General features: G+C 43.1%; 1 protein-coding gene across 1 annotated transcript in view; it reads right to left on the bottom strand.

The window, feature by feature from the left end:
* The window catches only part of ablim2 (actin binding LIM protein family, member 2), a 397,169-nt gene that overhangs the window by 54,337 nt on the left and 329,681 nt on the right, over positions 1-13,151 (bottom strand). The window contains exon 18 of the mRNA XM_078542183.1: positions 12,268-12,348. Within this exon, the coding sequence (XP_078398309.1) occupies positions 12,268-12,348 (81 nt within the window). The remainder of the gene's footprint in view (positions 1-12,267; positions 12,349-13,151) is intronic.

Here is a 13,151-nt window from a genome sequence, read left to right as displayed (position 1 = left end):
TGTGAGTGGCTGCACATCCTTGGAGTGTTCTGAGAGGAGGCCCCCAGGGTGTCCAGCTGAAATTCATCCTCCCTGTGGGTGCCTGAGGGCCCCGACCTGACTCCTGCAGGAGATGGTGCTCCTGGAGGAAGGTCAAGGTGCCTCATCCCCATGTCACCTTTATCTTGATGGTGCTCACCAGGGTGTTTGTCCATGGAGTGCAGGGCTGAGCGGAAATTCTGCAAGGCCTGCTGGACCAATGTCTCCATGGTGGTTGCCAGCCTCCCCATGGTGACCTTGAGGCGGAGCTACGGCATGAGACAGAACGCGGACAGACTTCTCCATCGTTTGCTCTAGCCTGCTGAGTGACTGTCGCATCTCTGCCTGATGCTCTGCCGCCCGCTGCAGCATAAATTTGGCGGCTGCTTCCCGAGGCTCATCATCTGACTCGGACCGAGTGGGTGGCTGGTCTCCAGCAGCCCTCTGAGTGCCGGAGATCTGGGCTGTTCCTGCCTCCGACTGCCGCGGGGACATGTCAGTGAGGTGTTCCCCAGAAAGTAAGCCCCGGCCTAATCTGCGTCTGTGCCCCATCGACGTGTGTGTCTCTGAGGTAGTGGAGGGTGCATGTGAGCGCTGTGACGGTTCTTCCGGTGCTTCCTCCTCGGATTAGGTCTGGGGACTCGCACTGGTGGTGCTGGACTGGGCTGTGGGCCTTGATGCGCTTGTGCCTAGAAAATAGAAAAGAGTGTTTCAGCTAATGAGCATGAGCTAGATAAGACTGCATGTGACTCACTGTGAATGTCAGGATTCAATGAAGTGATGGAGCTGTGATCTGTACTGGGTTGGTGGGAGAGACAGATCTCCCTTTCCTCACAGGAGCGATCCCTGTCCTCCCCAGCCAGCTCGGTTGCAGCCTCCCCGTATTCACTGAGGGCGAGGATGTCAGACGTTCCTCCCCTGGTCTGCGCTTTCTGAAAACTATTGTGTGCCAGATTGGCCTATATGAAGGAGAAAGAAAGGCATGTGATGAGAAGGGATGGAGCAGAGGTTGGGTGAGACGCATGTCCCCTGTGTGTGGTAAGCCCTCCCCAGAAAGGCCAGAGGATGGAGTGTGAGCAACATGATAGATGTGATGATGGTGTTTGAGTGCATGATGCCATGATCAAAGTTTGATATTGGAGGGTGTTGAAGGATGACTTATCCTGGTGGAGCAGATGAGATCATTCATCCTCTTCCTGCACTGGGTGGCACCTTGGACACAGATTTCAGCCGCACTGACCTGCTCTGCTACGGTGTCCCAGGCCCGAGGTGAGGCTGCTGTGGTTCCTGCAGCCATCTGTGGGGTAGAGCATGTGCCCTTGTTCCTGCACCTCTCTGACCAAGGCCTAGAGGGCCTAGTGGGTGAAGCAGGGTGCAGATTTCCTGCTGAGGCTCTCGGCCTTTCTCTTATGCATTGCAGACATTTCTGGTGGGCTGGAGAGATTGACATTGTGTTGGGCTAGTGCTTAAGTATGCCACCTGGACCGTCAGCTGATGGCGGGCAGACGAATCAGCTCCTGGCCCCCCCAGGTGATTTGGAGCGAAACGAGCCTCTGCACAATTAATGAGGCTCCAAGCACAGAACCGGGCGCGAGTTGCCACCATTACAGGCGGCAGACTGGCCGCTGCTGAAACTGCCCGCCACCGCACTTTGTTTCCTTTTGGGAGAACCCGGCCCAACATTTCAGGTTGAGATGACCTTTCATCAGTACCAGCGTTTCTTCTTTTTATTTCAGATTTCCAGCGTCAGCAATATTATGTTTTTGTTACCACAGTTTAATCCTGGACTATGTTTACAAATTATTATTTCATGGTTCAGATTAGTTTGTAGTTTTCACTTTATGCATGACTTTACTTATTTAAGTTTGGAAAATTAGTATCTTCTTTAAGAAACTTAGGCTGGGATATTTTTCAGTCCCATCCATGGTGGGAATCGTCATGGGTGGGACTGGAAATTTCATGGACCAGCCAAAGGCCCATTGGCTTCAGGTGGGAATTGAAAATCCTGGCATTAAAATCAAACCAACCTATAATAAATGTTTTTTTTTATTTGTTCATGGGATGTGAGTATCACTGGCTAGGCCAGCATTTATTGCCCATCCCTAATTGCCCTTGAGAAGCTGAGCTGCCTTCTTGAACCGCTGCAGTCCATTTACTAAACATAAAATTATATAAAATTGAAAGGAATAAAATAAATTGGTTTGAATTCATATACATTTGATATTTTTGAATATCATTGAACAAATTCAATGTTCAATTCCTTGAATTGAATCAGTCAGTGATTCAATGATATAATTGAAGAAACTCATTTGGGCCATGCAAGTAATAGCCTACGGTGCTGTCTACCCTCGGAGACATCAATGTAATTGGTGGATGTGCAAACTTTTCCTCTCCCTGAGCTTTGAAATAAAGTTTATGGCGCATAAACATTGACAATAAAAGTGACAAATTGTGAAACTACAGCCCTCCTCTTCCTCTTTCCATTATTCATACATGACGTTACCCCTGTGGCTTCTGCAGAACTGCAGGCAGGCTGCTTGCGTCCAGCATTCTATGCTCATTCCGCTGCCCTGACTGCTAAAAAGCCTGTGGCTGACATCGTCTGGATTCTGGAGCCCTGAGTGCTGGACCAAAGATTGTCCCATCTTCTTTTTTCTTTATTATTTCTTGGGATGTGGGTGACGCTGGCAAGCTCAACATTTGTTGCCCATCCCTAATTACCCTTGAACTGAATGGCTTGCCGGCCCATTTCAGAGGGCAGATAAAAGTCAACTACATTGCTGTGGGTCTGGAGGCCAGACCAAGTAAGGATGGCAGATTTCCTTCCTTAAAGGGCTTTAGTGAACCAGGTGGGTTTTTACAATAATTGATGATATTTTCACGGTCACCATTACTGAGACTAGTTTTTAATTCCAGATTTTGTTAATTGAATTTAAATTCCTGCCATGGTAGGATTTGAACCCCTGTTCCCTGGGCATTGACTAGATAGCCTCAGCAGGAAATCTGCACCTTGCTTCACCCACTAGGCCCTCTGGATGACTAGTCCAGTGGCATTACCACTATGCTACCATCTGCCCCTATTTGACCCTGTGGAAGGGTGAACTCAGTCATCAGGGAAGGAAGAAGCATTTGGGCTTTGACTGGGGGAAAGGCAGGGGCAAGGGGTGGGAGTGCTTTGAGCAGAGTCAATATTTCCATAATCAGTTTCTCCACCCCCTCTCATTGCCCATTCCTCCAATACCCTCTTAGTCAAGAGCTGGAGAGCACTTTGCTGCACTTGAGTGAGCTGTTGAAAGGCCAAGGCGGGGCTTTTCTCCATTCTGTTCAAGCTTGCTGACTGTGGACCAGTCAGGACCGGTAAGCACTTGGTTGCTTGCCATGTCTGACACTCCATGCAGGTGGTAGCTTTTTCCATGGAGGTAGACATCAGTGCAAAGACCTGAGACATCATGGCACTCATAGCGGAGACAGACTCCTCCAATAACTCCAATCGTGCACAGTGGTTCTGGAAAGACTGACAGTGCCTGCCTTGTTCTGGATTACCCCACCAGAGGAAATAATTTCTCAATATCCATCCCATTAAATCCATTATTTTAAACAACTCAAATAGATCAACTTTCAACATTCTAAATGTACTGGAATAAAAGCAAAGTTAACGCAACCATAATTTAATTCTTTAAGCCCTGATATTGTTCCGGTGAACGTACACTGTATTCTCTCCAAGTCCAATGTATCCTTCCTGAGGCTAGGTGAACACAATACTCCAGGTCAGCTGGTCTCACCAAGGTTCTGTAAAACCAAAGCATCGCTTCCTCATGTTTGAACTCCAGACCCCTTCATTAGTCTAATTGATGACCTTCGTACCTGAGTACTCGTTCTTAGTCATTTTTGGGCAATGATGCTTAAATACCCTTGCTCTTCCACAGCCCTTAGTTCCTCACTATTAAGAAAATAATCTGATTTATCTTTTTTGAACCCAATTGGATGACTGCACAATCCGCCTCACTGAATTCCACAGTGTTTTCAACTCAATGGGCGAAATTTAACGCCCTCCCCTGTGATGGGTTTGGTGGCAGGAGGAGCATTTAATCAGGCGAGAGGGTGGCAGATGGGAACCCCGCCACCTTTCTTTTCCACCCTGATTAAGTATGTGGCAGGAAGGCCCGTTGACAGGCTTCCTGCCCTGCTGCCAACTGAGGCTCTTAATTGGGCAATTAATATTCATGTACTTTCATTTTTTGCTAATAGCCTCTTGTATGGAAGCTTATCAAATGCATTCTAGAAGCACAATACAAAGCTTTACTACAAGAAATTGATATTTCATTTTTGAATGAATAAAGTAAGTTACATTTGGGATATTTTTAGATAGACCCTGGGAACAAAACTGAATATTTTATCAATCAGACACAGTATGCGTTAAACACCTAATTAGCACAGCACTGGAAGAACAGTCCACAGCTCGAGAGCTGCTAAGAGTGCCACCTGCTGATAAAAATCTAGCAAACAGTCAGGCTCCTCCACTATTAAGGCAGGTTCTTAAACATAAATATTTATTAAACTGGGTTGACATAAGCACTGGAGGAAGAAGGACACCGTCTTGTGAGTTTGTATCTAACTCTTTAGGATTTGATCCCAGTTATCATGGGGAGAATTTTTACGTCGGCACGTGGAGGTGGGCCCGGCACGCTGATGTGTAAAATGACGCACGGTGGTGTTGGGCGCGGATCCTGACGTCACCGCACATCATTCCTATCTGTCGGTTGGCGAGCGCGCGCCGGAGGCGGCTGCACGTCTGCCGAATTGTCAAAAGCCTATTAAGGCCATTAGGGTGCCAATTTAGATAATTAACAGGGCTGCCTGTCCAACCTTAAGGTTGGCGGGCAGGCGAAGAGCCCAAGCGGCCTTCGCGTTTTTCAGGAAACCTCATCCATGGGTGGAATGAGGTTTCATGAAGGTTTAAAATCTATAAATATTTTTTGAACAATTCACAAACATGTCCCAGTTCATGTGACACTGTCTAATGAGGGGACATGTCTAAATAATTTTTATTTTTGTTTATCTAAAGATTTCGATATGAACTTAATCTCCCTGAGGCAGCTCTGTGCCTCAGGGAGATTTCTGCACTCTTTCGCGTGCATGGACAAAAGAGCGCAGGCCCCAACTCTTCCTCCTCCCCCCGCCCACACAGGTAGCACCGAGCGCTACTGGCCGTGTGTCATGCTGGGCGGGTCTTAATTGGCCACATAAAATGGTGGCGCAGAGCCGATTGCGATCAGCTCTGCAGCCACTCCCGCTCCCAACCGGCCCGCCCAACATGGGGAAAATTCTCCCCCATGAGTAGGGATCCAGTAATTGGTTTAAATAGAGAAACGTAACAGGGGAAAGGCAAAAGGTGGTGGATACATGCGGCTGATCTCCCTGCCTGACAGCTGCAGCTCTGCTGAGACCAATAGTGCTCGAGACTGGATATGATGATAGGAAATTAGACTCACTTAAATCCTGCATTACCCAGAGGTCTGATGATGTCAACCAAATGAAGAGTCAGAATCAATGACTAGAAAAGAGACTGCACTTGCTTAAAGCTGCCTTTGCATTTAAAAAGATGGTTGCTCCAAAAAGAATGCATAAATGACAAATGGGTAGGGAACAGTACAGAAAATAAGCTACTGAGTGATATGCAGAGCCATGGCTAAATAATGATGCTTTAAAAAGTCTTAGGGAGATATATAAGAACACTGTACAGGATCTGTTAGTAACCTCCCATTTGATACCCTCCAACCTTAAGGTTTCGTGCCATATTAACCAAAGTCAGATGTTATCCTAGGAAAGCTTTTAAAATTAACTAAATTAAATCACTTCGTCCACACAAGGACATTGTGGAGTATTAAATAAAGTTTGATTGTTTTGACTGTAACCTGAAATGCTAAGGAATAGTGGAATTTGTGCATTATTACTAAAAGGTAATACATGGGGGAAATCAAAAGCATTTTGGCCAGAATTTTATGTCCCTCTCCCAAGAAGCGGGCTGGGTGGTGGTTGTGGGGGGGGTCTTAAAATTGGGTGGGATGGTGAGGATGCCAGATCTATTGCCTTCCCACCTCCACTGCTACTTTACCAGCGATGGCGTAGGTGATGGGTTGTCTGCCAGCCCTTAGGTCCTTAAGTGGCTGATTAACGGTAATTTAAAGGCCACTTCTCGCCACCTCTAATATCTTACCAGCGGTGGCGGATGGGCATTTTCTAGCGGCTTCACTGCGGGCTTGGGGAATTGGGGTGGTCTGTCCTGATCAGGCACCCAGTGGTGAGCCCTACTTACCTTTGCTCTGGGCCTCCTCAATGATTGCTGATCTGGGGCCTGCTGCAGACCCAGCAGTGGCCGCCATTCCAGGTGGTTCTGCTGGATCCGAACATTGCCACCCCTCTGATTGCTGCCTCGGAGGAGCGGAATCCATGACTGTCAGCTATTAATTGCCTGAACAACATAAAATTGAGTCATGGTTTCCATCACCATCAGCAGAATATTCAAGGGCTTACTGAAGTTATAAGACAGAACTTATGTGGTCCAGATGCCCTTTCTGATTATTTAATGATCATTTAAAATGCAGTGGTTTCCTATTTCTGATACTTTCAATTTTTCTTTTCTCCAAAGCAGCATTTGTCAACTGACAAAATAAATTCTAATTTATAGCTAGTGAGGAGAATGGAAATGTCACCCTGCTGGAATAGAGAGTAATATACATTATCAGGGCAGAGTAGAGGGAATTTTACTCTGCACTTAACTATGGCTATCCTTAAATTGGGAGTGCTTCACAGTGACTCTGACTACCATCCTTCACTCTGATGCCCAAAAATCCTAACAAAAATTAAATTAGAAAGTAATATTATTGTGGTTTGATGTAAAGGGGCCATTAATGAGAATAAAGTAATTGTAATCTATCAAAATCTCAGAACGTTAGAGGGAACTTTTAAGATTTCCAGGAGGAGAAAAAATACCAAAGGTCAGCTACTTGCACAAGTGCACAGTAATAGCTTGGAGAAAGTCATCGTGTGTATGCAGCCAAATGAATTGAAGCTGAAGTAATTAAACACAGACAAGCCTCTTCCGGTTTAACCATGGTGGGTAGGTGGCAGAAGAGTAACCTGCTCATAAAGGGTGGGCTAGTAATTATAATATGTTAATTGCAGAATTGTTACAGTGCAGAAGGAGGTTGCAGGCCTCAGATTTGAGCAGTCATTTGGATTTAATGCCTCTGGACTGAGTTTCCCAGGGCTTGGGAAATGTAACAGCAGAAGGGAGGTTACAATAGCCAATTATGGAGAAGCGGTGGTGTAGTGGTATTGTCACTGGACTAATAATCCAGAGACTCAGTGTAATGCTCTGGGGACCCAGGTTTGAATCCCACCATAGCAGATGGTGGAGTTTGAATTCAATAAAAAAAGTCTGGAACTAAAGTCTAACGATGACCATGAGTTGATTGTCATAAAAACACATCCCAGAATGTAAAAACTACGAAATAAGAATACTGGTCTGTTATGGCACAGTGGATGGTAAATGCTGAGCTGCTCAAATCCTAGAGGGAAACTTGAAACAACTACTACAACTGTTTTCTTGCAATTTGTATTTTATTTTCAGATGCGTGCCTTGAATTCAGTAGTAATGAGTCCACCGAGACTTAGAGGTTTTTTACAAAACTAAATTAAACATTTATTAATAGAAGATAAGATTTTAAACACATACATAGGTTTACAAATTACTACTATGATAATTCCTAGCTCCTTTAATTAATATAACTCCCAGTTACACCTCTGCTAAGGCAACAGTAAAAACAAATACATTTCAACAGACCCTGGCAAAGCACACAATACCCTGGACAGTGATATTCACAATGAGTTTTCTTAGCTTCGGTTCCTGTAGACAGCAACATGATATCTAGAGGCTGGAGGCTTTTAGCGCTTGTGTTAGATATAAGAATGCCTTCCTTCTTACACATAACCTCATCTCCTTTATACATGTTTCTCCCTTTTTAATGTAAATTCCATTGTTCCAATATGTTTTTGCAACTTTACCTGTTTTATAATATAAATCTTCCATAGTACTCATATTATCAGTAACATTTGGGAAAAATAAACATATTGCTTGACTTAGCTTCATATGGCTAGTTGTAACATTTAATCATACCTTTGAAGTCAAACTCTAGTTTATCTAAAAGTACAAATGTTCCTCACACCTCAACGTCTAAAACTTCAGCCATGGTTACGTATTTAGCATTTCAAACCTAGCTTCCCTTTTTATCATTCAAAAGCTCGACTAGGTGTCTCTAATTCAACCACACACCCCCAACACACACACATACACACAGAGAAACTAATCCATACCCCACTATTAACCTACCTCTATTATAAATCACAATAACATTATGAAAATTGTTAAATTTTCATGACAGGTCAGAACTGGTATATTTTAAAATGGAACACCATTAAAAACTGGGGAAATAGGAGTACTGGTCCGAACAGCTTTTTTACTTCTGGGATCTTGTTCACTCATGCCCTTTAGGGAAGGAAGTCTGTTGTTCTGGCCTACATGTGACTCCAGATCCACTGTAATGTGGTTGACTCTTAAATGTCCAGAACCTACACCACATAGACTGCAGTGGTTCAAGAAGGTGGCTCACCATCACCTTCTCAAGGGCATTTAGGTGTGGGCAATAAATGCTGGCCTAACCAGCGACCCCCACATCCCATGAATGAATCAAAAAAAACAACCAATGCAGAAGATAAGTGTTGCTTCCCCTCCCCAAAACTAGCCTACTGTGAGCTGTGTCCCTTCCTGCAATCGCTGGCACCCTCTGATCTCTATCTTTCTCCATACTGCAATCTCTATCTATCTGCATAAAATATCAGGTTAAGGACTGATGCTCCAAGACAGTAGGCTCACTATGCTGAGTCTGATACAAATTTATGAGTTCACATTCCTAACAACTATATTGAAACAGCCATTACTTATCCTAATAGAAACCCATTTACCCAGAAAAGTAATCAATTTCTAACCTCAATGCATCAGAAGATACACTTACAATGTCAGGAAAAAAAACTTGGCATTGTGTTCAGGAGCTGGCTAAATCCTTTGCCTTATTTGGTAGCTGTCTTAAATTTGATTATGATGGAAGTATTTATTCTATTAAAGAAACAAAAGTTGCTGCAAGGACAAAAGATACTGCAGGCTTTCCTTCCCGGCAGCCAGCCAGCCTCTCAAACTAGCTGGTTACTGGGCGGGAAACTGCGTACACAAATTCCACTGAGATCCTCACATCAAATTCAGCTGCACCTCTGCCTTTCCGGTGGTTGCGTGTTTATCGGCTACTGATATTTCCCCCCTCCCTCCTCACCTCTTTGTAATTATTAAGATCTTAAAGCTTCATTAGTTTAGTTTTCCATTCAGAACCCCCAAAAAGATGTCAAAATGTTTAGAAAAATAAAGATGCAATGAGAAGAATTAGTCAGAAGAGGGCACTATTGGGATGCACTGCCAGGAAGGAATGCTGAAACCCTCAGAAGTCAGGAAAACTCTTAAGGGAAATCAGGAACAGGCATCCCAGCCTTAGATTTTACTTTTCAATTGTGATGCACATTATTGTTAAAAGTGATGTACAGCTTCTTACACATAAAGAAATTTGTCATCTATGTCACTTTTATTGATCATGTCACTCCTTAGAGTTTTCTGATGTTGATATCTGAAAAGTGCTCCCTGGATCAGATAGGCAGAAACAAGTGAGAGAGATTTGATGGGCTTTATATGCTGAACAGATTAGAAGGCTGACATAAGCAACTCCCAGGGAGACTGAACGAACACAGAGCTACAATTAGTAAGGTTGGACAAGTTTCTATCCTTGTGGTCTAAATGAACTCATTGCTTCCCCATTACAAAAAAGCTATAGAGCCCAGATTTTAATTCGGGGTGGATTCAGGGCAGGTGAGGTGTAGGGCAGGCAAAGTGCAGGATAGACAGGATGCAGGCCAGGTGGGAGTGTCCCATGGACCATGGAATGGGCCATTTTAACACCTGGAGTTAATTTAAACTCTCTCCCACCTGAAGCTGGCACAAATAGCAACAGAGTCAGTGGACAGAATGAGGAATTCATGCAGGAAACTCGTATTACTCTGGACTCAAGGGAATGGTCCTCAGCACAAGACTTGCATGAGGGTCTGGTGTACGGAGGTGTGGAGGGGTCTCCAAAGAGCTGCTGGAAGAGAAGATCCTAAGGAAGACCAGGAATGCCTGATGGGGTCTGGAGGTTCACTCCAGGTCCTCATAGACCACAAGGAATAAGAAAAATAAGAAAATATACTTATTTTAGATTCTTCTGGCAACTTTGCTGCCTTCCACCATGTTCCACTGGCAGGTTCGTCTCATTAAGCCACACACTTAACATTTTAATTTAGCCCCCCCACCACTCATGTGTGGCAAGAGGTCCTCATGTCGCTGGAATCCCAGCAATTAAAATGGTGGGAGGGAGAACACAATGGGAACACAGTGACTTCAGCTAGCCAGTACTTTAACCTCTCACATGCTCCATTCCCACTGGGTGGGCTGGGTTAAAATTAGGGCTTAGGTCATTTACAAAGGCAGACAGCTTTTGCCCATTATAAGTAGCAGGAAATCCGGCTCGACAGACTACTTGCTTAACTCTCAGAATTTGGTGAGTGAGTGAATTTGGCACAGGGAGTGGTCAAGAGAGGGAGTGAAAAATAGTGAAGCCTGAGAGCTGAAATCCACAAGCATTAATTAGGTAAGCAGATGGGTGATTGGTTGTGGAGTTTTAAGGTTTCCTTTTTTCTCTAAACTACTGTAGTACTTTCAACTAGGACTGGGCAAGTAATAAGTACTGTATTAAATTTATAGTTCAACTAGTTAAACTTCTTGATATAACTACAAATCATTGAATAAAGAATTTAATTAATTAAATAACTCAAGAAGGCTAGTCTAAGAGTGGCAGAGCAGGTTGTTTGTCTGGAATGCAGAATGTGGTAGTCTGTAGATGGTGAGACTGTCCCCAGCAAACATATCTGCAGGAGATGTCTCCATCTCAAAAAAGAGTCATTGAGCAGGAGTGCGAGTTGGAGAGACTCCGATACATAAGGGAGGGGGGGAGTAACTTCTAGGTAGTTTTATCCAGAATAAAGTCACACTTCAGGAGAAAACACAGATTCTGGAAAGAGAGGGTGTGACTGATTGGGATTGGGAGTTGGGTACCAGGGATTTAGGAGAAGTTGAGAAAGAGGTCCTGCAGACACTGGCCCTGTCAAACAGATGTAATGTGCTTGCTGCCTGTGATGCCAAGGGGAATTACTGCATGTGATATAATGCACAGTTATGAATCACTCGTGAACAGACACCCTCTCATGAAATTCCTCTTGTTATACAGCACATTTTGAACAACCCTCAGATAGTTCTAGACATTAATAGTAAAATACAAATTACTAAGTAGTTTTCTCTTCAGTTAAATTATCTTTTGTTCATTTAAAACAGTTTATTACAGTTTCCTTGGGGCAAAAGAAAAACTGAAAACACAACAATTTGCTTCATGAGCTTCTCATAATGCAATGTAAATTTCTGATCTGAATCCCTGATGATCTCTATTATCAGCAACATCTGTCTGGATTTGGCTAGATGATTTCTAATAATGTTTCTAATCATAATCTCCCTGCTATTCTGCCCTTCTATTATGCATGACATCAATGCTAATAAGTAGAAACATTATTTTGATTCCTGCTTCTGTTGATTACTATAATTATTACAACTTGTGATTATCAAACAGAATATTATTAAAGGATGCATAAATTTTATGATATTAGATCAAATGTTATTATCTTGACTGTTGAAACACACACTACTCAGGACTCAAACATATATTTAAACCCTGGAAATTTAAGAAAGCTGCAAATGCTGTACATCTCAAATAAAATTGTTAAAATACACAGGTGAGTGAGTATGTGAAAGCTAAGAATAGGTTAATAACTTCTCAGAATAGATTTAATAAGGGGTCTCACCCAAAATGATAATCAATCTGTCTGCTTCAGATACTGACATTCTTTTTGGCATTTTCAACATTTTTTAATTTTTTACATCTCAAGCTTTGGCAGAGAATTCCACACAAGATCAAGCATGAGAGAAAGCTATTTATGTGACAAAAATTATAATTGTAAGAGGAATGCCATGGAAATGCTTCCATTTACCACAAGCATTCTTACCTCTAGTCTGGTCCTGTCCACATCCTTTGGTAGCTTGACACGAGCTTTCATTGTAACAGCTAACATTTCATAAGGATAAACCTGCAACAAGTAAAAGCAACTCAATATTACAAACTCAGTTATACCTTTTTTTTTTTCATTTCTGATGCCAAGTTAGCATCATGGGAAATTTTAGGACCAGAAAAGATCAAAGATTACTCTAGTCCATCTTCTTGCTGTTCAACTAAATTAAAATCCCTCTTTATTTAAGAAAAATCAGACATTGGCTTGACATTTTCAGAGATTTATCTAGTTTATTTCCTATTTTGTCCTTGTCAGCATTTTGTCAATAATCTGATAATTTCTCTGCTTATTCTATAACCAAGCTGCATGATTTTACACTTATCTACATTAAACTGAATCTCCAATTATTTCCTCACCTTGCTATATAATCTGTGTTTGGGAAAGTCTATATGTAATGTGAGGTCAGGAGAGATCAGTGGGTTGGAGATGTCCGAGAAGCTTAAGCAGGGGGAATTTAGCTGGAGGTTGAAATCACTCTACATAAGGAAACAGTTAGTATAGAAGCTGAGCTATGAGAGAAGATTTAATTAAGGAAGGCAACTTTGAGTAGCAACAATGAAATCTTTGAAGGAGGGGTAAAATGAGTGGCAGAGCATGAGAAATGCAAATCAGGAGTAATTGCCAGAGAACTAAGGGGACAGAGCAAGGCGGGAGCTGTAGATGAGTGCTCTGATGCTGGCACAGCATTTTGTGTGGGAGGAAATGTAATGGGATGTGTAACCAGGTGAGGTGGCTTGGGTAAGGGAAAGGTGGAGGTATGGGGTAAAAATTGTCAGTGGTCCAGGTTTCAGTCAAGCCCAAGATATCAATGGATTTCTCCA

This window comes from Cetorhinus maximus, chromosome 1 (assembly GCF_964194155.1).
Source record: "Cetorhinus maximus chromosome 1, sCetMax3.hap1.1, whole genome shotgun sequence".
In the NCBI taxonomy this organism is placed as follows: Eukaryota; Metazoa; Chordata; class Chondrichthyes; order Lamniformes; family Cetorhinidae; genus Cetorhinus; species Cetorhinus maximus.
Note: the sequence above shows the minus strand (reverse complement) of the source record. Positions and strands in the feature narration are given on the sequence as shown.